This window comes from Uranotaenia lowii, chromosome 2, assembly GCF_029784155.1.
Source record: "Uranotaenia lowii strain MFRU-FL chromosome 2, ASM2978415v1, whole genome shotgun sequence".
NCBI lineage: Eukaryota > Metazoa > Arthropoda > Insecta > Diptera > Culicidae > Uranotaenia > Uranotaenia lowii.
This window is the reverse complement of record NC_073692.1, coordinates 250681294-250707317: the sequence shown is the minus strand read 5'-3', so window position 1 is coordinate 250707317 and position 26024 is coordinate 250681294. Positions and strand designations below refer to the sequence as shown.

The following is a 26024-nucleotide window of genomic DNA, read 5'->3' as shown; positions in this document are numbered from 1 at the left end:
AAATTTTCCTGGTTACCACCAATTCAATTTTTGCTGTGTACGTACCACCACGTATTAGTAAGCGGAAACATCTAATGCAAACGAGCAGTTCTAATTGTTTTCGCAATACGGTTAGCTCAAAAAAGAATTAAAACAGAATTAAAACAAAAAATGATTCGTTGATTGAAAAGGTTGCTCACCCCTGATCTCTATCGAAGAAACATATTTCTTAATCCCCCCCCCCCCCTTAAAACTTATAGTAATAAATTTAATTCGTAATGCATGTTAAAAACGAAAATTTTCTGAATCTCAGGGAATTTTTAGTTTTGAAGGTATACCCACTTCATACAAATTTAAAGAATATTAGTCACCTGAAACTGTCACAAACAGTAACAATTGCTAAACAAAGCTAAAATAACATATCTAGCATAAAGAAAGTTTTCTCATAATGGGGCGCTAACTCGAACATAATCTGTAGAATATTATTTGCCGTTATTGATTTTAGGGAATAAACATCAAGTAAACTTTCAAAATGCATACTTGCGCAATGCGAACTTTGCTGCGTTTTTGGCAGCATCCAATGTTTACATCTTTGCCAAGGGGATCACACTCTGTCTTGTCCTATTTCCCTCGTAAAGGTGTGGTGATTCTGTGTTAAAAGCGAAAAATCGATTTCAAGCTCAGTTTCGATTTTAGTATTCTGCGAGATCAATTGTCCAGAAGCATTTCTGCAAATCCGGGATGTAAATCACCATATGATAAGGGAATTAAGGTTTAGTTCCAATTGGTAAAGCAGGTGAATTTTAACTTTTCTCATTTTAGTTCAAAAAGTGGTCATGATTTCTATCAAATATATTTTAATTTACTTAATTTTTTTTTGCTTTGACAAAAATGAAACTGCGAACTCAGAACAACGGGGAACATTTTTTACTAATGATAAAATTGAATATGTTTACAGTGGTGGTCAGATAATTGGCATGTTTCGAAGTTCATAACTTTGCAAATATGATACGTAAATATCATAAAATCGTTTTACACTGTATTGCTATTCAACCTTTTAATGTTTATTAGGTTGAGTTTTTTTTGCTTAGCTCGCCCCATATGAAGCGATTTCAGATGATTTCATACGTAGAAAAAATTATTAAATCTTATATTCGAACTTCTCCTCCCACAACTGGCTCGTTTCTATAAGTTTTTCACACGCTGAGTAGCTCATTCTTATACACAATTTGAAGTGCTTTATATGATTATTTAAAAAAAATCAAACTTCCGATTTTGCAATTAAATTCCAAAATAAGAATTAAAAATAGGCAAGATATCAAAATCAAAACTTTAAAAAAATGTAAAGTTCAAAATTTAGGGAATTGCTTCAAATGGTAAATTATTTAAGCAAAAAAAACTCAAGCTAAACGCGCGTTGAGAATTTGAACACGAAATACAGTGTATAACGTGTAAGTATATAATTCGTTGCAACAAAGTTTTAAACTCTGAAACTAAGCTCTTTAAATTGTCTCTATTTACTGACGCATGCATGTGACTCTTTGCAGATTTTGTCGATAATGGCGGTAGGACGAGTTGCAGGAACAGGAAATATCGGATATTCGTCAAACTTTCGCGGCGGTGGTAAGTTTGATGCAAAACTATCACGTAATCCTACGCACCATCTTTGTCTTGGCACCTAGTACAATTCGGTTAAAGCCCGACCTGATAAGACAAGCTCAACATTTTGAGGAAAAAAAACCATAACATTTACTTTTATGTTTCAACTGAGCGATTTAGCTATGATTAAGATTGTGCATTGTGCATGCATTGCAGCTAGCATATAAAAACAACAAAAGATAATCATTGATTCATTTTTCAGGTCGATCCTACCATGGTGGAATTAATGAGGAAATAATATGGATAAGCATTGGAATGGCTATAACAATAGGTAAATACCAGTCCAGTAGGTTTAAATGTTATGTGAATTCAAATATTTGGCACATTTTCACTGCACTGTTTTTTTTTTAACGGTCTTATTTAAAACAATTTTGATCAGGCTAATTAATATTTTCTAGTTTCCATTCAAGTTTATTTTTTATCAATTTTTTTAAAGAACTAAAATAGCTAAATTAACAAACTATTACTTACAACATACCATGTGGACAACTTAGGGGGAGGAGAAGAAGTTTTAAAATGTCCACGCTCGTCCACGGACATGGACGTGGACAATTTATATATTCCTTAAACATATTTTTTGAGTATATAGATTCACATTTTGTTTAGTCAACTTCAAAAATTAAAAAGGAAAAATAAAATAAGTTTCCAAACAAAGAAAAATATTGCTTTGTAGTTTTCAAATTTTGTTATTTTTTATGTTCATCAACAGGATAAACATGATTCTTGTTAAAATTATTTTGAAGCTTGACATCAAACATTATATAACTATGACAGAGTGGTGATATAAATAAGGGATAGGTTGATTTTTTCTGCTACTCATATAATCATGACATAAAAAATTCAATCCAAATAATAAGCGCAATCAAGGATCCTTTTAAGATTTATAAATTCAAAAATAAATCTAAAAAAACAGATATTTATAATAACAACGTCAATTAAAAATACAAAAATGACAAAAATGACAAAAATGACAAAAATGACAAAAATGACAAAAATGACAAAAATGACAAAAATGACAAAAATGACAAAAATGACAAAAATGACAAAAATGACAAAAATGACAAAAATGACAAAAATGACAAAAATGACAAAAATGACAAAAATTACAAAATGACAAAAATGATAAAAAGACAAAAATGACAAGAATAACAAACATGATAAAAAACAAAAATGAAAAAAATGACAAAAATGTCAAAAATGACAAAAATGACAAAAATGACAAAAATGACAAAAATGACAAAAATGACAAAAATGACAAAAATGACAAAAATGACAAAAATGACAAAAAAGAACAAAAATGACAAAAATGACAAAAATGACAAAAATGACAAAAATGACAAAAATGACAAAAATGACAAAAATGACAAAAATGACAAAAATGACAAAAATGACAAAAATGACAAAAATGACAAAAATGACAAAAATGACAAAAATGACAAAAATGACAAAAATGACAAAAATGACAAAAATGACAAAAATGACAAAAATGACAAAAATGACAAAAATGACAAAAATGACAAAAATGACAAAAATGACAAAAATGACAAAAATGACAAAAATGACAAAAATGACAAAAATGACAAAAATGACAAAAATGACAAAAATGACAAAAATGACAAAAAAGAACAAAAATGACAAAAATGACAAAAATGACAAAAATGACAAAAATGACAAAAATGACAAAAATGACAAAAATGACAAAAATGACAAAAATGACAAAAATGACAAAAATGACAAAAATGACAAAAATGACAAAAATGACAAAAATGACAAAAATGACAAAAATGACAAAAATGACAAAAATGACAAAAATGACAAAAATGACAAAAATGACAAAAATGACAAAAATGACAAAAATGACAAAAATGACAAAAATGACAAAAATGACAAAAATGACAAAAATGACAAAAATGACAAAAATGTCAAAAATGACAAAAATGACAAAAATGACAAAAATGACAAAAATGACAAAAATGACAAAAATGACAAAAAAGAACAAAAATGACAAAAACGACAAAAATGACAAAAATGACAAAAATGACAAAAATGACAAAAATGACAAAAATGACAAAAATGACAAAAATGACAAAAATGACAAAAATGACAAAAATGACAAAAATGACAAAAATGACAAAAATGACAAAAATGACAAAAATGACAAAAAATGACAAAAATGACAAAAAATGACAAAAAATGACAAAAATGACAAAAATGACAAAAATGACAAAAATGACAAAAATGACAAAAATGACAAAAATGACAAAAAGATAAAAATGACAAACATGACACAAATGCAAAGTTTGAAAATTCAAAAGTTTTAAAAATTATCTAGATAATAATTATGACAAAATTTGCAAAAAAAAAAAATACAAAAATTTAAAATATTACCAAAATTTCAAATATAACATTAATTTAAAAATCCGAAAATTCTGTGTATTCTCGAAATAAGCTTTTATGCACTTATATTCCTTTGGCTCCAAGGGCATCCAATATAAAAGAAGTGTCAAAAATGACAAAAATAGCAAAAATGACAAAAATCGCAAAACTGACAGAAAATGGAAAAATTTACAAAAATTGTAAAGATTATAAAACTGACGAAAACTCAGACAAGTAACAAATATTTCGATAATTACAAAAATTTAAAATTTCCCAATTTTATTTGTAAAATTATAAAAATTACGTAAATTTTAAAAATTGCACAATTTACAAAAATTAATAAATTGTAAAAAATACAAAAAAAAAATTAAATTATAGTTGTGACCAAAATACAAAATTACTGAAATGACAAAAATGACATGAATGACATAAATGACATGAATGACAAAAATTACATTAATGCCAAAAATGACAGTAATGTTAAAATTGAAAAAAAAAAACAAAAGACAAAAATTACTGAAGAGACAAAATTGGAAAAAATGAAAAAAGGTTTGAAACTACACAAATAATAAAAATTGCCAAATTACAAAACGAATATTAATTGAAAAAATTATAAAATATACAAAAATCATAAACATTTCAAAAAGCATAAAAACTACGAAAATTGATCTTTTTTTCTACGTTTTTCAGGTATATTAATCACATTGGCTCTTTTGTATCTGGCCTACGAGAAGTGTCAAAAGCGACGTAACCATTATATACACGCCTAAGTCTTCAAAAGCAATACTGAGCGTATGGACCAACAAAACCAGCAACAATCTTCTTCATTGAACCTATGTATATATATTTATTATTTTATCTTTTAAAACAATTTTAAGCACCTTACTGTCAGAACAAAGGCACTATTGTTAAGGTTTAAAGATGGGTATATTTTATTGATTGATAAATAAATAAACCATAAAATGGGTGTTTCAATCAAAGGTGCATTATTCAACCTTCGTGTTGGTTAACAGCTTCATCATTTAATTTCCCATGATTTATAGATTTTTCTTATCACACAAAATTCATTCAGTAAAAAAAAAACATTACTATGAAGATAGCGTACTTTGAATGAATTAAAAATTATACATTCTTGTAACACTGTTCGTAATACTTCCCAAATTGGAACAAAGGATGAAAATCGTTTCAATTTTGATCAGTTCATCAGGAGGATCGGCCCGAAATCGGACCGGTTTCGGTCCGAAATTGATGAAATGAAACACTTTTTTGGACGACGCAAGCCTTGTCAAGAAATACTGATCGATTTCGAGTCAAAATGGAACCGAATCGTAATGACAACACAACCTTTATTTTTAACAGTAATTGGTTCGATGGAACAATCGCTACCGATCTAGTTTGTACAGAACTGTATAGTTACAGAAAACTGAAACTCTAAACCATTACTTTTAATGAAAAAAAAACAATAAAACAGATGACCCAATGAATATTGATCGTTTTTTAAATAGTTACTTATTCATTATCATTATTTTCAAAGCCATATTTAAAAATGGCACGGACTAATCTTCATCTTCATATGCCATTCAAGGTTGTATGCAATTTGATCCCATCACTTGCGTGCAACGTCGATAACTGACGTTTCCCTCCGTTACTAAAAGCATGGTTTAAAAAAAAGTTAATGGTCCTAAAAAAAAATGAGAGTGCATGTTCTGGATAACATTAATTTTTTTTGGCTGTGTTATTAAACTGCATTGATTCACAGAAACGGATTGAAACCAGTTAAAATACGATAAAATAGCCTTTTAAGAAGTATTTTAATCTAGTGCTTTGTAACAAGTGTTTAATTATCTTAAAATGTCCAACACTAGTCCTAAGTTTTGTTTTTCATCAAAGTTTTGACTCGGAATGTACTTATTTTTTTAAAACCATACAAAGGCTGAGAAGGTGAGGCGGCTTCCAAGAAATTGAAAATTTATTTTTTGCAATTCTTGCTAGTTTCTGCGTTGAAGACATATTGTAAGTACTTTTTTTCCCCAGGACTACATTAATCTATTGAATTCTTTCGTGAAAAGTTGGATAAAAGATGATTTCGAACTTTGACGCTTAATTCTTGGAATTCCGAACTACAGGTGAGTGTTTGTTGGTGTGGGTGTATGCGCTTAGTGACGACGTTAGTCCTGTTCAGTGATTGATTCTCGTTAGGGAAATCAGCTGTTCGAATCAATGCAAGAAGTTGTATAAGTTTATTTTAACATTTAAAAAATCTGGCATTGAAATGAATAACCAGGCGAAATATTCTACGGGTTCAGAAATATTCTTTTAACCCTTATTTACAGTTCAAGTGAAAATGAACGTAAATACTTTTTATTTTATTAATAACTTAAAAACGTGATACAACTAGCATTTTTAACATGGTGTAATCAATGGGAAATGATTGAAAGATAAAATCCACCCGGATTTGTTCCTTTAAACTTTCTAAAACTGTTTTTTTTCGCGAAATTTCATCATGACGGGGGAATCGGAATAAAAACAGTTCTTTCAGGTTTAAAGGATCGATTCCGGCTGGAATTTCTTATTTCAACTATTCCCCATCAATTCCACTATGTTACAAAACCCAGTTCCGTCGCGTTGTTCAGTTATTGGCGAAATAATATTTTTCATGTTCATTTTTACGTGAAGTGTAAATGAGCTCTAAGGCAAGATCGCTCTAAGTGCTTCATCATTCCTCGTCACAGTACAACCATGAAGAGAAGTACACTAATCTATGGTGCATCTTATTGGAACCACATCCCACTCTCGACTAAGGCGACGACCACCATGGCCTCATTCAAGAGGGCACTAGACAGGAGATAATTTTATTTTATTTTTAAATCATTAGTTACACATCCATTCCATTAAAGTGTCTTCCTTGACCTAGTCACTAAGTTATTTTGTAACTTGAAGGTTCCCGTAAATAAAAATCACAATTACAATTACAATGAGCATTTAGGAGTGACTTTGTGCTTACAATATATGACATATGTCAGCCTAATTACATATTTTTCATAATTCATTCCAGGAAAAATGGTACAATATTCAATGTGGAAGTCTATTGTTTATTTTTTATGCATATGTTCTGCCCACGGTTTAGGATGTAAGTAATGAAATACTAAGGTTCCTCCATAGGTTTCGTTTTACCTAAGAGCAATTTTTACTCCTCGATAGGGATCTCACCCGAAGGTGCTATATACAAATTGGTAAATCAATCGTACAGTCTTAGCTGTACTCTTAATCGCTCTGACCCAGAAACGGCTAAATATAGTAGTAAGGATTTAATGTTCTATATAAAGGATGTTCCTGTTCCAACAGAGCAAGTTAGAGTAAGTTTACTAAATGAATATTAATTTAATTTAACCACGGTTTTTTCCCTTTACCCACATTTCCTTTCCAGTGTCAGCTCCCCACAGCTATTTAAACGCCATAAAAAACTTTTTTTCTTTTACAGATTATAAACGAATCTACTATCCAATTAAATGTACACAATGCTCCAGTCAGCACAGGCATTGCATATATGTGTAAATTGAATCACACTAAAGGTGTTGGTATGAGAAGTGTCAATGTGGGCTATAAACCATATAATGTTACAAATTTTAAATGTCGATCTGAAAACTGGCAGAAAATGAATTGCTCGTTTCAACAAGTTCACAATCCTATACCGACAAATTATAGCTTAACGTTCCGATTTGATACGTCGCCGGTGAGCTTTGAATGCGACCTTGAAGGACAGTTTAACAATACGTGGAAGTGCTCAGTTGATATGGATTTAGGTTATCGACAATCTCACGAAATCTACTATTTTCTGCTGGAATCGAAAAATATTTTCGGTACAAATCGCGAGCAATTTGTTATAAATAATTTTGACAATGTTATACCCGAGGCTCCTTCCGAATGCACCGTGAGCAATTTGACTTCTACTGATGCTGTTTTACACTGGACCATATCATACAAATTGCAGACTTTCAAACGAAATTTTGTTTTTCAAGTTAAAATATTGTCTGGATTTGATAATAAAGTATGGAAAAACGTAAATGTTGATAAACTGTCCAGATCTGTCATAAATTATTCTCTACCAATGCACAATTTACCGTATGCGGATACCAGATATGACGTTCGAATCCGTATGAGAACAGCGACAGCAGAAGATACTGAAGAAATGTGGTCCAACTATTCAAGTTGTTTATTCAACACTCTCCCCAGACGCCCAGATAATCCACCAGAAGTAGCATTAGGTGGCTTTGAAATAAATGTGTATAACGATATTTTTGTGTACTGGAAAGATATACCCAAGAGCAAACATAATTCGGCTACTGGATTCCAGTATAAAATTGTTGAAATTAAACGAAACGGCCATGTTATAAGGTAAGCTAAGGTGTTTAATAATGTGTTTTGTAACAAGTGTTTCGATTTGAAAAAAGAAATATTTTCTGTTTTTTCATCGCTTCTCACTTTATTTTTTAGTAATTTGACGGAGGGTCGCAACGGAAGTACCATGATTCAGTTTCGTAATTTGACAGATGGAAACTACACGTTCCTCATACGGAGTGTTAATAGCGAAGGCGAATCACTTAAAGCAAGCGAACTTTTCATTCCAAGCAAACAACATCGCATACCCAAACCAGAAATTAGTAAACTGCTATCTGATTCAGGTCGATACTTGTTATCTTGGAAGCCAGTAAATTCCTACGAGTCGAAAATAACTTCATACACTGTGATTTGGTGTAACTCTAGCAGTAATTCGCCGAATGATTGTAATGGATCAATTAACTTTGATTACGTTAAAGGTAATCAAACGAGCTACGAACTGAACAATGTAAGCTCTACATTGAATTTTGCTGTATCCGCAAATTCTGGAAAACTTTCTTCTGGAATGGTATGGGCTTCATGCACTGCAACGCAGAAAAATGACATAGGAAAATTGAAAAGCATATGGATTCCAGCCATGCAATCTACGTATATCGATTTAGAATGGAAACTCGAATGCGGTGACAGTGCCATCGTTGAAGGATTCATTATATTGTACTGTCCTATAAATTCACCAAGGGATCAAAGCTGTAAAATTCCAGAAGAGTCTTTGAACATTACTGTCGGAACAACTTCTTATCGTATAAGCAAATTGACGCCATATGTTACTTACAAAATACAAATAGCGATGTACTCAGCTTTCAGAATCGGCCCACGAAGTGACCCTCTTTTTAACACCACCCTAGAAGCTGGTAAGTAATTGAAAATTCGTTGGAAGAGTTACAGAATAATGATAACACCATTTAAAACTGCATCGATAAAATTTACAATAACATTTTTAATTTTCTTTTTGCAGCACCTTCCCCACCAAGAGATTTAGTTTGTAAAGAAATAAGAAATGATTCCATTATTTTACAATGGAAGCCACCATTGCAAATCAATGGTGGAAAAATGAACTATGAAATCTGGTATAACCACCTGCACACAAAAGTGTATACTGAAAACTATACAAATGATATGACATACACACTTTGGAATCTTGAACCTTATACCAGTTATAAAATATTAGTATTAGCATACACTATAAGCTACTCTAATAAGTCCAACACTATCGATGTTATCACTGAGATTGGCACGCCTGGTCAAATGCAGCAGCCAGAATCAATGGATCAGAATGGCACAAAACTTGCTATCGTATGGCAACAACCTGAAAGAAAAGCTGGCTGCATAGAGTATTATGAATTGAAAACAAAAATGATAGCCCAAAACGAAGAAACAGTTACTATCAACAAGGTTCTCGGAACAAGATGTTATTTGAAGCAAACCATTTGCCAGCTGGCGGCTGATAATAATCGAACAGACAAATACGAATTTTCAGTGCGAGCTGTGAACATAATATTGAGCCCACATGCTCAAAACTATAGCCTGTGGAATAAACTTGATTGTCGTGAAAAAAAATCTTACTACATGAATCAATCAACGCCTAGGACACACCGCTCATTTACTAATTCAATTGAATGTGAAACACCTAACCAAGATAGATTCATTGACTGGAAAAAAATTGATCCTTTTGCTACAGTTTTGTACGGAAAGTGGTCTAGCCCATTGGCCCATTGGTGTAACTATGGACCCGACAATCCAAAAGCTATTATATTCCTGACCATCGTTGTCTGTGTTGGCATTGCCAGTTTGTTGATTTGTACGTACAAAAGTTTGAAAACAATGAAAGAAATCAAAAACATAAAAGTCGTGTTACCTGATGCACTGAATGATATCGTTAGTTTAGATAAGTCTGATATTTCAAGAGAAGATAGTATTGCAAATGGCCATGACAATTTCAACGGATTACTCGAAAAAGTACAACAAGAGGATTCTCTTTTGCCTTTCTCCAATAATGGTCGACATATTTCGAATCATGTACCAACTCTGGATGATACTACAAGCCTCGATTACACTGAAGAGAATATGGATTCCGAAGGCGGAGGAGCAAATGAGGAAGATTTTCTCTCTCTTGGATATGACAAACAGGTAAAACGCTAAAGTAAAATTGAAAATATTTTTTTGGTTAATTTGTTATTATTTTCCCAGCAATTCGATCGAGAATCGGAAAACGACATGTATATTTCAACTCCACCTTTGAAACCAGAGAAAGTTCAGAGTAACCATCGTAACTTCAGTAATACGGGATATGTTTTATCGCCTGCAACAAAACCATGCACGAATGGCTACGTCGAGGCACCGCTTAAGAAGGTAAGCTTTTTTTTTAATTATAAATAGTTATATTGAGACGTTCACTTATTAAGTATTTTGTGCGAGCGTATAAAAAGGTTTGTGGGGTTACTAATAAATGAATGATAAAAAATCTAGAATACAAGGCACTTCGTAAATTAGTGCTAAAAATACTCCAAGTAACATAAACACGGAATTGTAAGATGAGTTATTTAAGGATTTGATTGACAATTTCTAATACTATTAGATATACCTAATAAAACCAATTCTATTCTTCTTTTCTTTCATTTCAGCCAATCTATTCGAATTACGCTCAACCTAGTACTTTGATGAGTGTACAAAACAATACTGTTTCTAAAATGCCCATAATAGTTTCTACAGCTACTGATGGAATTTCAGGTATGTTTGAACCCCCAAAACCGTATAATTGCGTTCTACTGATTATGACGACCTTAAAAGTCATACCGTAGCATTAAAAAGTTGCATTTGTAGTAATGTAGCAATTATTTTGATTCTTTGGCTTAAAAGCTGCAATGATAATTTTATTTAAATTTTGAATATTTCATATTTTCAAGAACGATCTTAAAAATTTGAGTTTGATTTCTAAAGCTTTTGAGAGCCGCATTGCTACTTTTTAATGAACAACGAAAGCCCCTATTTCAGGAGTTTCTGCACTGCACACCCAGTCCAGCAACCCGAAAATGGCTTATGGTTAAAAACCATTCCGAAAACTCTCAACATATGTTTCTCGTTTACAGGTTATGTGACACACAAACAACTTTCTGATTATGGTCATAAGCTTCAATAAAACAAATTTCGTCCAAGGCATTTTAAATTTTAAATATATACGTACATTTTTGTGTCACCTGGTTTGTGTGTGCTCTTGACAAACATATCCAAAGCCTTGCTATGCTGAACTCGAGAATATTCTACATAACAGTTTAAAATTCATCCACAGATGAAAAAAAAATCACAGATTTTTAAGGAATTCTGTTTTCTTCAAATTTAAGGTTCAAATAAAATTTTAAATCCAGATTTCAGGTTCATACTTGCAATTCAGGTTTGTAGTTCTAAACTTTGATTGTAAATTTGGATTTCATATTCAGATCTCCGATTTCAGATTCAGATTTCAGATTCAGATTTCAGATTCAGATTTCAGATTCAGATTTCAGATTCAGATTTCAGATTCAGATTTCAGATTCAGATTTCAGATTCAGATTTCAGATTCAGATTTCAGATTCAGATTTCAGATTCAGATTTCAGATTCAGATTTCAGATTCAGATTTCAGATTCAGATTTCAGATTCAGATTTCAGATTCAGATTTCAGATTCAGATTTCAGATTCAGATTTCAGATTCAGATTTCAGATTCAGATTTCAGATTCAGATTTCAGATTCAGATTTCAGATTCAGATTTCAGATTCAGATTCAGATTTCAGATTCAGATTTCAGATTCAGATTTCAGATTCAGATTTCAGATTCAGATTTCAGATTCAGATTTCAGATTCAGATTTCAGATTCAGATTTCAGATTCAGATTTCAGATTCAGATTTCAGATTCAGATTTCAGAATCAGATTTCAGATTCAGATTCAGATTTCAGATTCAGATTTCAGATTCAGATTTCAGATTCAGATTTCAGATTCAGATTTCAGATTCAGATTTCAGATTCAGATTTCAGATTCAGATTTCAGATTCAGATTTCAGATTCAGATTTCAGATTCAGATTTCAGATTCAGATTTCAGATTCAGATTTCAGATTCAGATTTCAGATTCAGATTTCAGATTCAGATTTCAGATTCAGATTTCAGATTCAGATTTCAGATTCAGATTTCAGATTCAGATTTCAGATTCAGATTTCAGATTCAGATTTCAGATTCAGATTTCAGATTCAGATTCAGATTTCAGATTCAGATTTCAGATTCAGATTTCAGATTCAGATTTCAGATTCAGATTTCAGATTCAGATTTCAGATTCAGATTTCAGATTCAGATTTCAGATTCAGATTTCAGATTCAGATTTCAGATTCAGATTTCAGATTCAGATTTCAGATTCAGATTTCAGATTCAGATTTCAGATTCAGATTTCAGAATCAGATTTCAGATTCAGATTCAGATTTCAGATTCAGATTTCAGATTCAGATTTCAGATTCAGATTTCAGATTCAGATTTCAGATTCAGATTTCAGATTCAGATTTCAGATTCAGATTTCAGATTCAGATTTCAGATTCAGATTTCAGATTCAGATTTCAGATTCAGATTTCAGATTCAGATTTCAGATTCAGATTTCAGATTCAGATTTCAGATTCAGATTTCAGATTCAGATTTCAGATTCAGATTTCAGATTCAGATTTCAGATTCAGATTTCAGATTCAGATTTCAGATTCAGATTTCAGATTCAGATTTCAGATTCAGATTTCAGATTCAGATTTCAGATTCAGATTTCAGATTCAGATTTCAGATTCAGATTTCAGATTCAGATTTCAGATTCAGATTTCAGATTCAGATTTCAGATTCAGATTTCAGATTCAGATTTCAGATTCAGATTTCAGATTCAGATTTCAGATTCAGATTTCAGATTCAGATTTCAGATTCAGATTTCAGATTCAGATTTCAGATTCAGATTTCAGATTCAGATTTCAGATTCAGATTTCAGATTCAGATTTCAGATAAAGATTCAGATTCAGATTCAGATTTAAGATTCAGATTCAGATTTCAGATTCAGATTTCAGATTCAGGTTTCAGATTCAGATTTCTTTTTTAAGATAAGTTAACCACCGTTAATTAATTTTGTAAATTTATTTTTCGGCATATCGGTGAAATGTAGTTCTGGAATTGATAAAGATGGATAGAGAAGTGAGAAGAAAATTTACAGATGTTGAAAAGAGCGAAAGAGCATTTTTGCGAGGAAACTTATTAACGTACACCATACTTTACCCCGCAACATTTCATTATTTAGGAGAAGTAGTACCGGGATAGAGGTGGCACTACCTTAACCTATACAATGAAATCTGGTTGGTCCGAAGTCTACATGTGGTGAACACGTATACCCGGACGGGCTTTCGCTCTTTTCAACATCTGTAAATTTTCTTCTCACTTCTCTATCCATCTTTATCAATTTCAGAACTACATTTCACCGATATGCCGAAAAATAAATTTACAAGATTCAGATTTCAGATACAGATTTCAGATTCAGATTTCAAATCCAGATTCAGATTTAAGATTCAGATTTCAGATTCAGATGTCAGATTCAGATTTCAGATTTAGATTTCAGATTGAGATTTCAGATTCAGATTTCAGGATCAGATTTCAGATTCAGATTTCAGATTCAGATTTCAGATTCAGATTTCAGATTCAGATTTCAGATTCAGATTTCAGATTCAGATTTCAGATTCAGATTTCAGATTCAGATTTCAGATTCAGATTTCAGATTCAGATTTCAGATTCAGATTTCAGATTCAGATTTCAGATTCAGATTTCAGATTCAGATTTCAGATTCAGATTTCAGATTCAGATTTCAGATTCAGATTTCAGATTCAGATTTCAGATTCAGATTTCAGATTCAGATTTCAGATTCAGATTTCAGATTCAGATTTCAGATTCAGATTTCAGATTCAGATTTCAGATTCAGATTTCAGATTCAGATTTCAGATTCAGATTTCAGATTTTGATTTCAGATTCAGATTTCAGATTCAGATTTCAGATTCAGATTTCAGATTCAGATTTCAGATTCAGATTTCAGATTCAGATTTCAGATTCAGATTTCAGATTCAGATTTCAGATTCGGATTTCAGATTCAGATTTCAGATTTCAGATTCAGATTTAGATTTCAGATTTCAGATTCAGATTTAAGATTCAGGTTTCAGATTTTAGATTCAGATTTCAGATTCAGATTTCAGATTCAGATTTCAGATTCAGATTTCAAATTCATTTTTCAGATTTCAGATTCAACTTCCAGCAGTTTCAATTTTCAAATTCAAATTTCAGATTGAAATTTTAGTTTCAGATTTTAATTTAGATTCCTGATTCAAATTCCCAATCTTTTACCAAATTACCAGTGAAATTACTAGAACATCCAAAGCTTCAACATCCTTAATAATTTTTGCATTTCATTGTTTTAAAGTAGGTACTTATTTGTGTTTCAAATGGAATATGAGGGATTAGTCAATAATTTGGTCCATCTTACGTTTTTATTTTCTGGTGGTTTTATCTGACAACTTGAAACTTAAGCTGTTATTGGAATAGAGTAGAGGGCAATAAAAGAAAAGACGGTTATTTATAGTGGAGGGTTCCACTATTGTGTATTTGACTTTATTGCCTTTTTTTCGTTTCCTTGTTTTGTAAACAAAATACCTACAAGCTAAAAATGCATAAAACACGCTGCGTTAATATCTTAATTCTTAGCCCTCACTATTAACATTTCAAACTGTACTTAGCTTTTCGATAATACCTGTTCGTCTATTTTTATCTGTGCTATTCTGCAATAAGTTAACTTCTTTTCCATTCAAACCTTCGCTATATCAAACGCACATACACAATCCTTATGTGTAGATCAATCAGTTTTAGTAAAAAATCTAATTATAATACTTTGTTCAGGTGTGATTCTTGTTGCAACGGGCTTATTCCAAAACAATATTATCCATTGATCGCGGTTATGACTCGTACTGTTATCAATTACAAGACTTGCGTTCCTGCAATGAACTACAAAGTTTTTCAAGAACTCTTTGATTTTCCAAAAGCATTGCTTTGAGTTCGTGAATTTCATTTTTTAGTGAATCCATCTTTTCGGCATTTTCATCGATTTTGGCAGCCAAAGTACAAATGCTAGCATTTTCAAATCCATTATCCGAATCACGCGATCGATCAACCGCAAATACACCAATACTATCGAATTTATTTTTGTAATTCAAAAATGTTACGGTAGAGTTCCGGTTGGATACAGTGTGACTGACATGTTTTTTCTGCTTCGCTACTTCGTATGCTGCCATCATTATGTCTCTGGGCAGACGCTTTTCACCTGGATTTAATGGTTTAACGCTCAGTACAACCCTATATGCCTGGGGAGAAACCAAAGCAGTATAATGCAGCAAACTTCTAAGCCAGTTCGGCAGCCAGCCATTGAAGAGAGCGGATTCAATGTACGAAATAAGCTTAGTTTGTCGAACAAGCTTCGATAAGCCTGCGGTTTTTTTCAGCCCTTGAATATCGTGTACTGCGATACCGATTAATAAATTCATTAATATAACTGTGACAAATAGCAGAAACAATACAAATGTTATTTGTGCACTTATTTCTAATAAAAATGGAGGATCTTTTCCATCTGGATCATTAATTAGCAGATCTAAATCTTGTTCGCCGGTCATCATGACTAAAACCGTTATAAAACCCATGAATGGGTTTGCAAACGATGAAGAGGAGGGGAAAATGACACAAAAACTGATGGTGAATCCAATCAGCATGCATGAATAAGCCATGAATAGTTTGGCAAATTCTACTTGAACCTTTCGATACATAGCTACGTATGCACCAAAAACCGGCAGTTGACCGATCATCAGCATTAAATTTGTCCAGCCAAGCAGCACCGCAAAAGCTCCTATATGGTTTTGCCAGGTGTAAGTTCGCTTTGTATAGATGTAGGAAATGACAAAAACGCTTATTATAATGAACCATTCAATTGCGTTCTCAGCTTGAGTCACATAGTGACGAAATGACGTATATCCAGTGATACCGTAAATTTTCCGACAAATTTCCACCACAGTAATGGCAACCAGAACCATCCATTGCATTTCCATAACAAATGGGTTGTTTCTCAGCATGTCACCCAGTATCGATTGCTTTTGGCATAGCTCTTGTTCTTGGATAGTTTCTTTCATATCCTTGCTGCCATTGTAACAATTGTGGGCGAGAGCAGTTAGTACATAGAGTGTTAAAAAGAGTACGAATGTGAAACAAAACAGTAATCTCGCAATGTAATACTTTCTGATTTTTCCCCATTTTATGTAGAGGAAAGCGGAGCACAAAGGATGTTGTAAAATTTCTTTTTGGCCCTCGTCGACAAATGTATTCAGATAGCTTATCTCCCTTGGATGACAATGCTGTAATATACTTCGAAAATCTAGTTCTAATTCAACCTCGCGATTGGAATGCTCCTGGGAATGTGTCAGCGATATAGCTGCGTCTAATTTATGACTTATCATGGCTAGAGATGCTGGGGTTTTTCGCATTATAATATTTAATGCCGAAGTGCCCTTTTTTGTTTTAGTAGTAACATCAGCTCCATGAAAGAGTAACATTTCTACACATTGGGCTAGTCCATCAAGAGCAGCGAGATGCAGAGCAGTGAACCCGTAAACATCTTTATGATTCACATTGGCCCCCCACAGAATTAAAAGCTCCAAAATGTCGAATGCTGTATCGGCCTTCCCGACAGCCGTATGTAAGGCCGTACGGTGATCTCCATCTTCAGCATTTGGATCGGCATTGCCAATTCTGAGAAGAGCTTCAACGCATTCTAAGCTAGCACCACGAGCAGCTAGATGAAGTGCGCTGAACCCACGATGGTTCTTAATTCTAGCATCTGCACCCTTTGCGAGCAGTAATGTAATACATTCGACATTTCCCTCATCTGCTGCTAGATGTAATGCTGTCGTTTCCTTATCTTTCTGTTGTATTCTCAAATTGGGATCCGCTGTAGGACATTCCAATAATGCTTGTAAACACTGAGCATGTCCTAGGTCTGATGCTAAGTGAATCGAGTTACTTCCGTTGTTGTCCAGTAGATTAACATCCATCCCCTCTGCAATGAACAGTTTCACACAATCTAAAGCGTTCGATCTAACGGCACAATGCAGTAGTGACTCTTCATAGTTCAGTTTCTTCGTTAGCGTGTTCAAATTTGCACCATTGTTGATAAGAATTTTAGCAGTTTCTTTCGCATTTCCGAATGCAGCACAATGTAATGGGGTGAAGCATTTTGGTTGAACGTTGACTTCAACTCCTTTTTGAATAAGCAAGTTGGTACACTCTGCACATCCACTGTATGCAGCTAAATGCAAAGCCGTGAACCCACTGTTGTCAAAGTACATCAATTCTGCTCCATCATCTATCAGTTTTTCCAGCAAATCTGAACGTTTCAAAAATGCAGTCCAAAGAAAACTAATATTTTTTTCGATATTAGTAGCACCGTCGTAAACGTCTCGTAAATTTTCGGCAGTAGTAAGCTTGCTTTCAATGTTTTCAAGCAACACTGTTCTTCCACCAGCATTTCGGAGTTGTTCCATGAGGGAAACCCGAATTATGTCGTTACATATGAACGTTGTTGCATCCGTCGATGTTTCTTCATAGCTGTCATACAAGTTGGGTACACTTTCTGCAGGCGGCGAGGGTCCAACTTGCATGTACTCGAAGTCTGCACCAGGCTGAGGTCCCAATGTTTCGGGATCATTTCGCCAACGCACGTTTCCCATACCATTGGACAGTGTTTTGAATCTGTAATGAACATTAGGTAAATGTAATTAATTTTACATAGAGAGAATAAAAGTAAAAGTTATTATAAGAGAGTGATTAACACTTAAAAGTTTGATGTGAGAAACAGTAGGTCCTAATAATACACTATTGGAAGTTTGACGGCTTGTAACTTTACTCGAGTTCATCCAAACTTAAAAAAAAACCTGCTGGAATCCCCAATAAATTTATAAAATTTATAATTTTGCTTAATAACTTTTTTATGGACACTTTCTGAAGGCCCACACAAAATAGAAAAAAAAGATCGAATCTCGGTTGCAGTACTTTCGATGGGTTGGTGGTTTTAGCATTTGTAAGCCATCATATCCTCGAAAGATGTACGCTTAGAGTTAAGAAAAAAGAATCTCTTCCAGGAAACATCATGTTTCATTAAGATCCTGTATGTGTTTGTGTTTATTAAAAAACGTTTAACACAGAAATTTATAGTTTTGAATATCTCGTAATGTCCAATATGTTTCTCAGACAGTTTTCAGCTACAACAATTTATTTTTATGTTTTTCAGATATAAGAAAAAATCCTTTTCGGATTGCTTTGGAAAAATGTCTAGAGATCAGCTACCTAATGCTCAAAAAAATTACTTAGTGCCTAAGAATGTTGAAGTTTGAGGCTATATGTTGCGCACAAGGATAAATTTTTTTTTTGATTTTTTTTTAAAGATACATCGACCTTTTCAACTATTCGGCCAAACGAATATTTGGTCGAATATTCTGTAGAGTTTTTAATAAAAATAGAAAAGCGATTATTGCATTTTCTTCTATTTCTTCCGATTGTTTTTGAGTCAATCATTTTCAATAAGATTTGATAGTACATCAGATCTTCAAGTAGGGGTCTCTTTGATTTTCAAAATGTCATCAAAAACTGAAAGGACTGCAAGCAAGAAGACTTGTCGCTTTTAGGGCGTTTATCAACAGAGATATTGTATTCCAGTGAAATCTGGGACAAAACAGGTGCCAAGCTATTCGAAATTGCATATTAGATATCGAATTAGATGAATGTCGAATTTAAGCTATATGTCTTCGAAATAATTGTTAAAAAGAACAATGATCTTTATCATTAAGTATAACATACTTTTACCACACGTATCCACACAACTGGGTAACTCTGGCCAAATTTTTGAAAAATTAGTAAAAATAAAGAGCAAACCTGAACAAAATCTAGGCATTATTCTTAAACATACAAGAAAAAAAATCAAAGAAAATTACTAGAAATTTAAAGTTTTTATCGAATCACAGCAGCAGTGCTAAAATCGTATCCAAGTATCAAACAAAAATTGATCTTCATTTTTAAATTAATTCTAAAAAATCATTTCGTGAACGCAAACTCTTGAAAAATTCGATAGAGAAATTTGAGTTTTTTATTTGATTTAGCAAATAATCGGAAAACCCGGTCCGGAAAGTTTAAAACAAATATCTGGACATCCCGGCAAGATTTGGCTTTTCACGAAATCTTTGTTGGATTTATGGGCAAGCATGGATATATAAAGAAAATCTGGAATAAACGATAATCAAAGTATAAAGCTATCTACAGTGAAAGATGCACCTAAAATTTTTCTCTGAAACCATAAAAATTATTTAAAAATTAAAAATGCTGAATATACCTCGAGATTTCAACATTTCGTTCCTATTATTACTTTTGAATTTTAAATAGTTCATAAATAAATTATTATAAATTTTCATCGTCACCCACTTAATCACCTTTGCGAAGCAATATCTCTTAAATGTATGATGCTGTAATCAGATTCAGATTCCAAGGTTCATCTAAAGGTATATAATTTACTGTGTTTTTTTAAACAAACTTTTGGTGACATGTTATTTTTAATTACAAATAAAAAAATTAAAACGCGCAAGCAGAAACCAAATCAGTTTGGGTGTTTTCGCTCAACTGTCGTACTTTTTGTTGTTGGAGAACCACCCAACTTTGTTTGTCGCTTGCTGTTTTCTCTCAAACTGTTTTAAAATCCTTAAGTTTTGTAAACGTGTTTTTTTGAATAATTAAAAAAAAAATGTATCTAATCAGAAAACTTTGTAACGTACATTAGCTGGAGTCAGCTCTCGTCTTTTTAAATCGAGTTGTGGTACGGGGCTTTTTTACATTAATGCTGTTAAATGATCAAAAAAGATATATAAAAAGATACATATTTTGTAACATTTGCGTCATAAAAATTATCATATCGCTGTTTGAATCCTTCCATGGTTTTCAGGAGTTTGAATATGGATAATGAAGATAAAATATTTTTCAATTCGTTTCCAACATGTTTATGGCCCGATTTTTTCAAACAGCCGAAAATATTCGTCACCTTACAGGATTTATCTACAGCTGAAAGTCGTTAGTCAAAAACAATAAACCGCAATGAAAATACTCAGCTTAGCTTACCTTGACGACAGCTTCAAGGGAGATATCGTCTGGTTTGACCTGCCATTGTCTGCCATGCTGACCACCCGCGTTACTCTGCGTGGTAAGGGCTTGATGCCCTCCTTTTCAAATGCGAAATTGTCCATTTCGATAGTGGATAAGGTAACTTTTTGTTCCGTATTTTTATTCAAAATTACACCTCGGCTGTCACTTCCATTTTTCTAAAGGTTTGAGTTTTTATATTTGCAGATTTTCTCTACACCGCATTGAATTTGTTGTTGTTCATATGATCGATGAAATAAAAACCGGTTAGGCGGTTTAACATTATTCGCGTTTGATTCAGCCAAGTTTCGGACAGTCACTCCACTTCTAAACTTGTCTCCGGGTGTTTTACTCGCATGCGTATGTAGATGTGTTTTTGTCTTGCTTTTTGTAGGCTGCTCATCGAACACTAGATGATTATTTTCGGGTAACGATGATCTCAGCATAATCCGTTAAAAAAAATTTGAAACGCGATGATTTCGATACCTATACCTAAAAGTTAAATAAAAAAAACAACAAATTAAACCCACATTATGACATAATAAACTCTTTCAAAAATCCCCCAAAAATTGTTGTCTGACCTAACAAAAGGAACTTTTAAAAAATGTCCGTATTGCGTAGTGGGTTCGCCTTAACTGGGATTCATAACGTAACAGTCGTTATCACGTGATCAATACACCAATGTAGATCACTTTTCATTCATTTTTTTTGTTTAAGAATTCAAAATAGTCCAACCATGCTCTCTTTGGATCGAAATTTTGATCATAATTTTAATTCTGATTCTGGATACTGGAAGTGGATACGATTGGAAGGTTAAGAATCAGACTCGTGAATCAGTTTAGACATGTGATCAGTTTAGGACAGGTCATAGGTCGCAAACGCTCTTTAGATGTAAAGCTGCGGCTCTTAAGCTCACTGCGCGAATCTTATTAATTTTTTTGAATATCGTTCTGTACCGATAACACTAATTTTTTTTTTCAAATCGCAAACTTCATTGACCGACCCAAATGTTTAATGTTAAATTGGACGCTGAACAGTTTTTAAGTTATGTTCCAAATATAAAATTTTGGAAAAAAATAAAAAAGTACTTGTACTTAGATTCAAATATGTTGGAGTGTTTAACATTAATTTGAAATCTTTTTTTTGCGTATTGAAGATGAATAAAATTGCGATCGATCATCTGAATTTAATTTTTGCGTATGATCAACAGTATTGTTGATATTAGTAAATTTATGACAGAAAAATTACAAAAATCGTATTTTTTAGAGATCGTCAGTTTTAGAATCGATTATAACATTTAAAAAATCTGATTATCTATGAACTATAAATTTCAATTGGCCAAAAAGATTTTAAGTAGTCATTTTTTCAATATCGGTTGAAAATTGGATAAGCTTAAATTGATCATTAGATTACCAGAAGGTCAAATGCCAAATTTTAGTAAGATCTGACCATGGAGAGGGGTTGCTTGAGTCTCAAGCGTGAGTGGGATTTTAAGGCTAGTGAGGAGCAATTTTTTTTGTTTAATTTACAAATCGTTCTATTAAGGTATTTTACTTATAAAGTTTATAAGTGCGGCGAGTATTTTTTCTAACTTTGGGTTAATAAGAGGGGGGAGAAGCAAAAATGCTGTTTTTATTTATCTACTAACTTTTTTTTTTCAAAAAATTTTTGTTTTTATGAACAATTTTCTGAAAGTACAGATATTTCACCCTAAGTCTATGAACACTAAACCGCTGCGAGCTTTGAATGGAAATTTCAAATTGTTAAATTTTTACACCTCTCATAACTTTTTTTAATTGTTTTTGCTGCCAAAAATAGCAATAAAAATTTTGGAAGCGATCCATCCATTCCTAAATTACCGCAACGAGTTCTAATTTTGTATGGAAAATTGTATAAGAAAACAAAATTGTTCATTCAAAAATCGCCAGAGATGTAGTGAAAGTTCCAAAAATATAACTTTGCATGAAAAATATTGTTTTATTCTAGCAGTAAAATTCATGCGAACAAAGCACAGACCTTACTTGTACCCCAGAAAAGATGTTATACCTTTTTTTTAAAAATATTTCTTTTGATTTTTTTCCTTTTTGACTGTTTGTTTGAAGGCTGTGTAACCGTAAGATGAGAAGAAAAAGTCTCAAAAAACTGCCTTGCATTGCCAGAGAATTTATTGATTTATATTACCTTCACAAAATCATTTCATGAAATTATTAAAAGCTGTAGCAAGCAAAGTCTGCCTTTAAATACTTTTCAATAAATTCAGATTTTTCATTTTGAAACACAACAAGCATATATTTGATGTGCTTTGTGTGTTTCCAAACAAAAAAAATATTTCAACTGCCTTCTGCGTAGCACGGGAATCAAATTCTATCAAAACGTTCCCAAATAATAAGAAGACATAATCCAAAAGCTAGGTGAACTGTAAAAGTCTTGTACAAAACGTGAGATTTGGATCCCTCGACAAATGTTTTGAACATCAAACATCTTATTCATATAAATCCTTTTCTAACAAGTTAAGTTTAAAAACTACTTTAAACAATCTTTTAAATTACTTAAAAATTAGAAGCACTCTAGTCTGAACAGAGTTTTGATGTTTTTAACTAAGTTTCATATTTTCACGTATTCCAAAACTTTGTAGAAGAAAATAAAGCTCTATCTTCGTGTAACAAAAGAATTGTCCTGAAGACACTTTACAGCTAAAACGGAGCACAAGGGCGCTAGGAAAAATGTCCCATTTTTTGCCCTTTCAGGCCAATGTGCATTGGCCAGGTTGAAAGCAAGCTCAAAAAGCATGTGATGCAAAACATGCTCCACTCCGTAATATTTGGTTTTCCAACGGTTATTTCACGGAAATGCAATTTGAATCTTAAGTAAGTCCATCCAGAATATTTGGAAAAGAAACTGATATCTAATCCAGCTTCAATAATTATTGAAAGATGCTTTACTAAATAATAGTACCATGCAATTTTTTCAATATTTTGGACGATTCGAGCAACGTATTCAACCAAGAAAACACAAATTTATTGAACATTTCCTGAGAAATCAAAGGGAAAATCTACCGTCCACACTTACCCCATAAAGCGGGGTAAGTGAAGATACCAGCGCACAGTGGTTCAAATCCCCAAAAAGCCGGAAAAAGTCAATTTTTCAAGTCAGCGACAACCAAATTTTTTATGTTGGAATCGAATCTTCAATATTCTAGGAACATTATGATGTATTTAGATATTTTCCAGGACCTTTTATACACCTTCTATGAAACAAATATGAACGACAACTTTAACAGAAGAATTAAAAATTGGATTTTTTATTCTCAGGCCAAAACAACATAAAAAAGCATACACTCAGAAAAAATCTATTATGTAGGCCATAAGATTCTCTTATGAAGTGGCGCCATAAGAAAAAATAATGAAATTCATAAGATTGTCTTATGATGGAATGAACTCAAAGGATGAACACCGGTTTCAATGAGGGTTATTGCTTTTCATAAGATATTCTTATGGGAAAAGAAATGTCTCACAAAATTGAAATAATTCAAGATTATTTTTTCATTTTATTTTATTCCCTGCTTAATTCGTATGGAAAAACATCATGGTGACAATCAGCTGCCTTTCAACACCCGGTTCCATAAAAAAAGTTTTATTGTGCCTCGGACCTTTGACTTCGCGCTTTTTTACCGGTAACCAAGCTGAAAAGTAAATAAAACATAAAATGTTCCTATTGAGTTTTCAAATATTTTCAACTAAATATAAATTTCAACTCAAACTTACCATTTAGAAGAATAAAATCATGCGCACATCAGTAAAAGTAATAACTTTACAATTAGTGAGTGCTTCTGAAGACGTTGAAATACATGACTGATGGAATGAATGTGTTCATTATTTTTTCACAATGCCAATTCTTCTATTTTTCATAAGAACTTCGTATGAGAATAAGAAGAATTTCATAAGACTCTTATGAAAAACAATTTTACACTCTAAACAGCGGTTCATAAGAGGCATCTTATGAAAATTGTAATAAGAATTTGCCTGAGTGTATAAATCTTTAAAAATTTATAAATGTTTATATCGATGTGATGTATTATAACCATATTCACAGTTTAAAGATAAAAAACGTCCTTAATATCATGAACTAATAAAGTTTCGCTTGATTGAAAATCCAAAATTAGATGCTAAAAAAATTTCTATTTACTCTATTTATTTTTCGGAAGCAAAAATAAAGCTTGCGCTGTCGATCGCCGTGGTAAATTATACACCGTTGGATAGGTGAAAGCCTCATAAAAAACATATCTTAAAATCAGCTGCTAGTTTTTGCTATATTTTGAATACGAAGTCATTGAGTGGAACGTTGTTTTGTTTAAAAATGCCAATTTTAAAATATTTATACAGAGTAAACCAAGCATTGTTTGCTTCAATACATATGCAAATTCACCTTGAAACACCAGTTTTAATATTCATCCAACAAATATACAGGAATTTAGGAGCCCATACTTACTTTTAACATAAATATTCATAACTAATTGAAAAATATTCAATTTCCTAGTATAAAGCTCAAACCCCGTTTCAGCCATTATTGAAAAAATAGCAAATTTTGAAAACAAATTCTAATTTATTATTTTTTTCAACTTTCCGCCAATAATCTATAACAAAAAAACTTCTTAAAAAATTTTCCCCTTTTTTTTATTTTGAACCATTGTGCAGCGGTCCAAGCAATTTACGTGATAACTTTTCTCGCTTTGCTTCTTCAAGCTCATCTCTTCAGCATTTGTTAAACAACATGTTTTGCATCGCATTGAAAGTAGTTTTATCAAAATTGATCCACTGTTGTTTTTTAAATGATTTTTTAAAGTTGAATTAGGGTAACGGACCCAATTTTGGACCGCTTTGGGAAGTGGCTAAACTATTTTCTGAAATAAAAAAATACAAGCTACAATTTGTGACTGAATTATCCGTCCATTACGAAGATCAATCGGAAATATATCGTCGTTTTTTGCAATATAACAAAATTTAAGCTTAAAAACGCGTTTCTTCGATTATTATTCTGGTCGGTTTTTTGGACCACCAAGTTTCTATTCCGGACCACCCTCTGGACCTATTTTGGACCACCCTTAAATTAAATAAGTCTTTTTTTCTAAATTTTGCTATATTTATGACAGCGATTGATGCTCACTTATGCGAATAATTCAGTTAATCTTGTCTTTTCATATTATAGTAGTCAAGTTTTGTTTGTTTGATTGAAATAGAGTAAAAACAGAAAAACCGTCCGTTACCTATATAGTGTTTATAAAATGTTTTGAAAATTCCGACAGCTCACTACAATCTCGACGAAATTTTTTCTGCACTGTTAAATACTGGTCAGTTGACTTATCTTTGGTCT

General features: G+C 32.3%; 3 protein-coding genes across 4 annotated transcripts; 2 read left to right on the top strand and 1 right to left on the bottom strand.

Moving 5' to 3' along the window:
• Positions 1-574: 574 nt before the first annotated feature.
• On the top strand, positions 575-5008 carry LOC129747030 (uncharacterized). 2 transcript variants are annotated; one of them, XM_055741042.1, is made up of 4 exons: positions 575-775; positions 1527-1602; positions 1841-1909; positions 4705-5006. In XM_055741042.1, exons 2-4 carry the CDS (start codon positions 1539-1541, stop codon positions 4782-4784), a joined length of 213 nt encoding a protein of 70 aa, XP_055597017.1. In that variant the 5' UTR covers positions 575-775; positions 1527-1538; the 3' UTR covers positions 4785-5006. The 2 variants fall into 2 exon arrangements, with proteins under 2 accessions (XP_055597017.1, XP_055597018.1); XM_055741043.1 differs by lacking the exon at positions 575-775 and adding an exon at positions 950-1430 and having other exon boundaries at positions 4705-5008.
• Positions 5009-5716: 708 nt separating this feature from the next.
• LOC129744344 (cytokine receptor) lies at positions 5717-11605 on the top strand. The gene is made up of 10 exons (XM_055736818.1): positions 5717-5955; positions 6049-6140; positions 7070-7144; positions 7216-7370; positions 7496-8409; positions 8509-9263; positions 9368-10539; positions 10600-10761; positions 11034-11139; positions 11499-11605. Exons 3-10 carry the CDS (start codon positions 7075-7077, stop codon positions 11546-11548), a joined length of 3384 nt encoding a protein of 1127 aa, XP_055592793.1. The 5' UTR covers positions 5717-5955; positions 6049-6140; positions 7070-7074; the 3' UTR covers positions 11549-11605.
• A 3426-nt stretch (positions 11606-15031) lies between these two features.
• Positions 15032-21146, bottom strand: LOC129746299 (transient receptor potential channel pyrexia). The gene is made up of 2 exons (XM_055739897.1): positions 20634-21146; positions 15032-18224 (listed from the first exon to the last, which is right to left on the bottom strand). The coding sequence occupies exons 1-2, from the start codon at positions 20756-20758 to the stop codon at positions 15407-15409; spliced, it is 2943 nt and encodes a 980-aa protein (XP_055595872.1). The 5' UTR covers positions 20759-21146; the 3' UTR covers positions 15032-15406.
• Positions 21147-26024: the final 4878 nt, after the last annotated feature.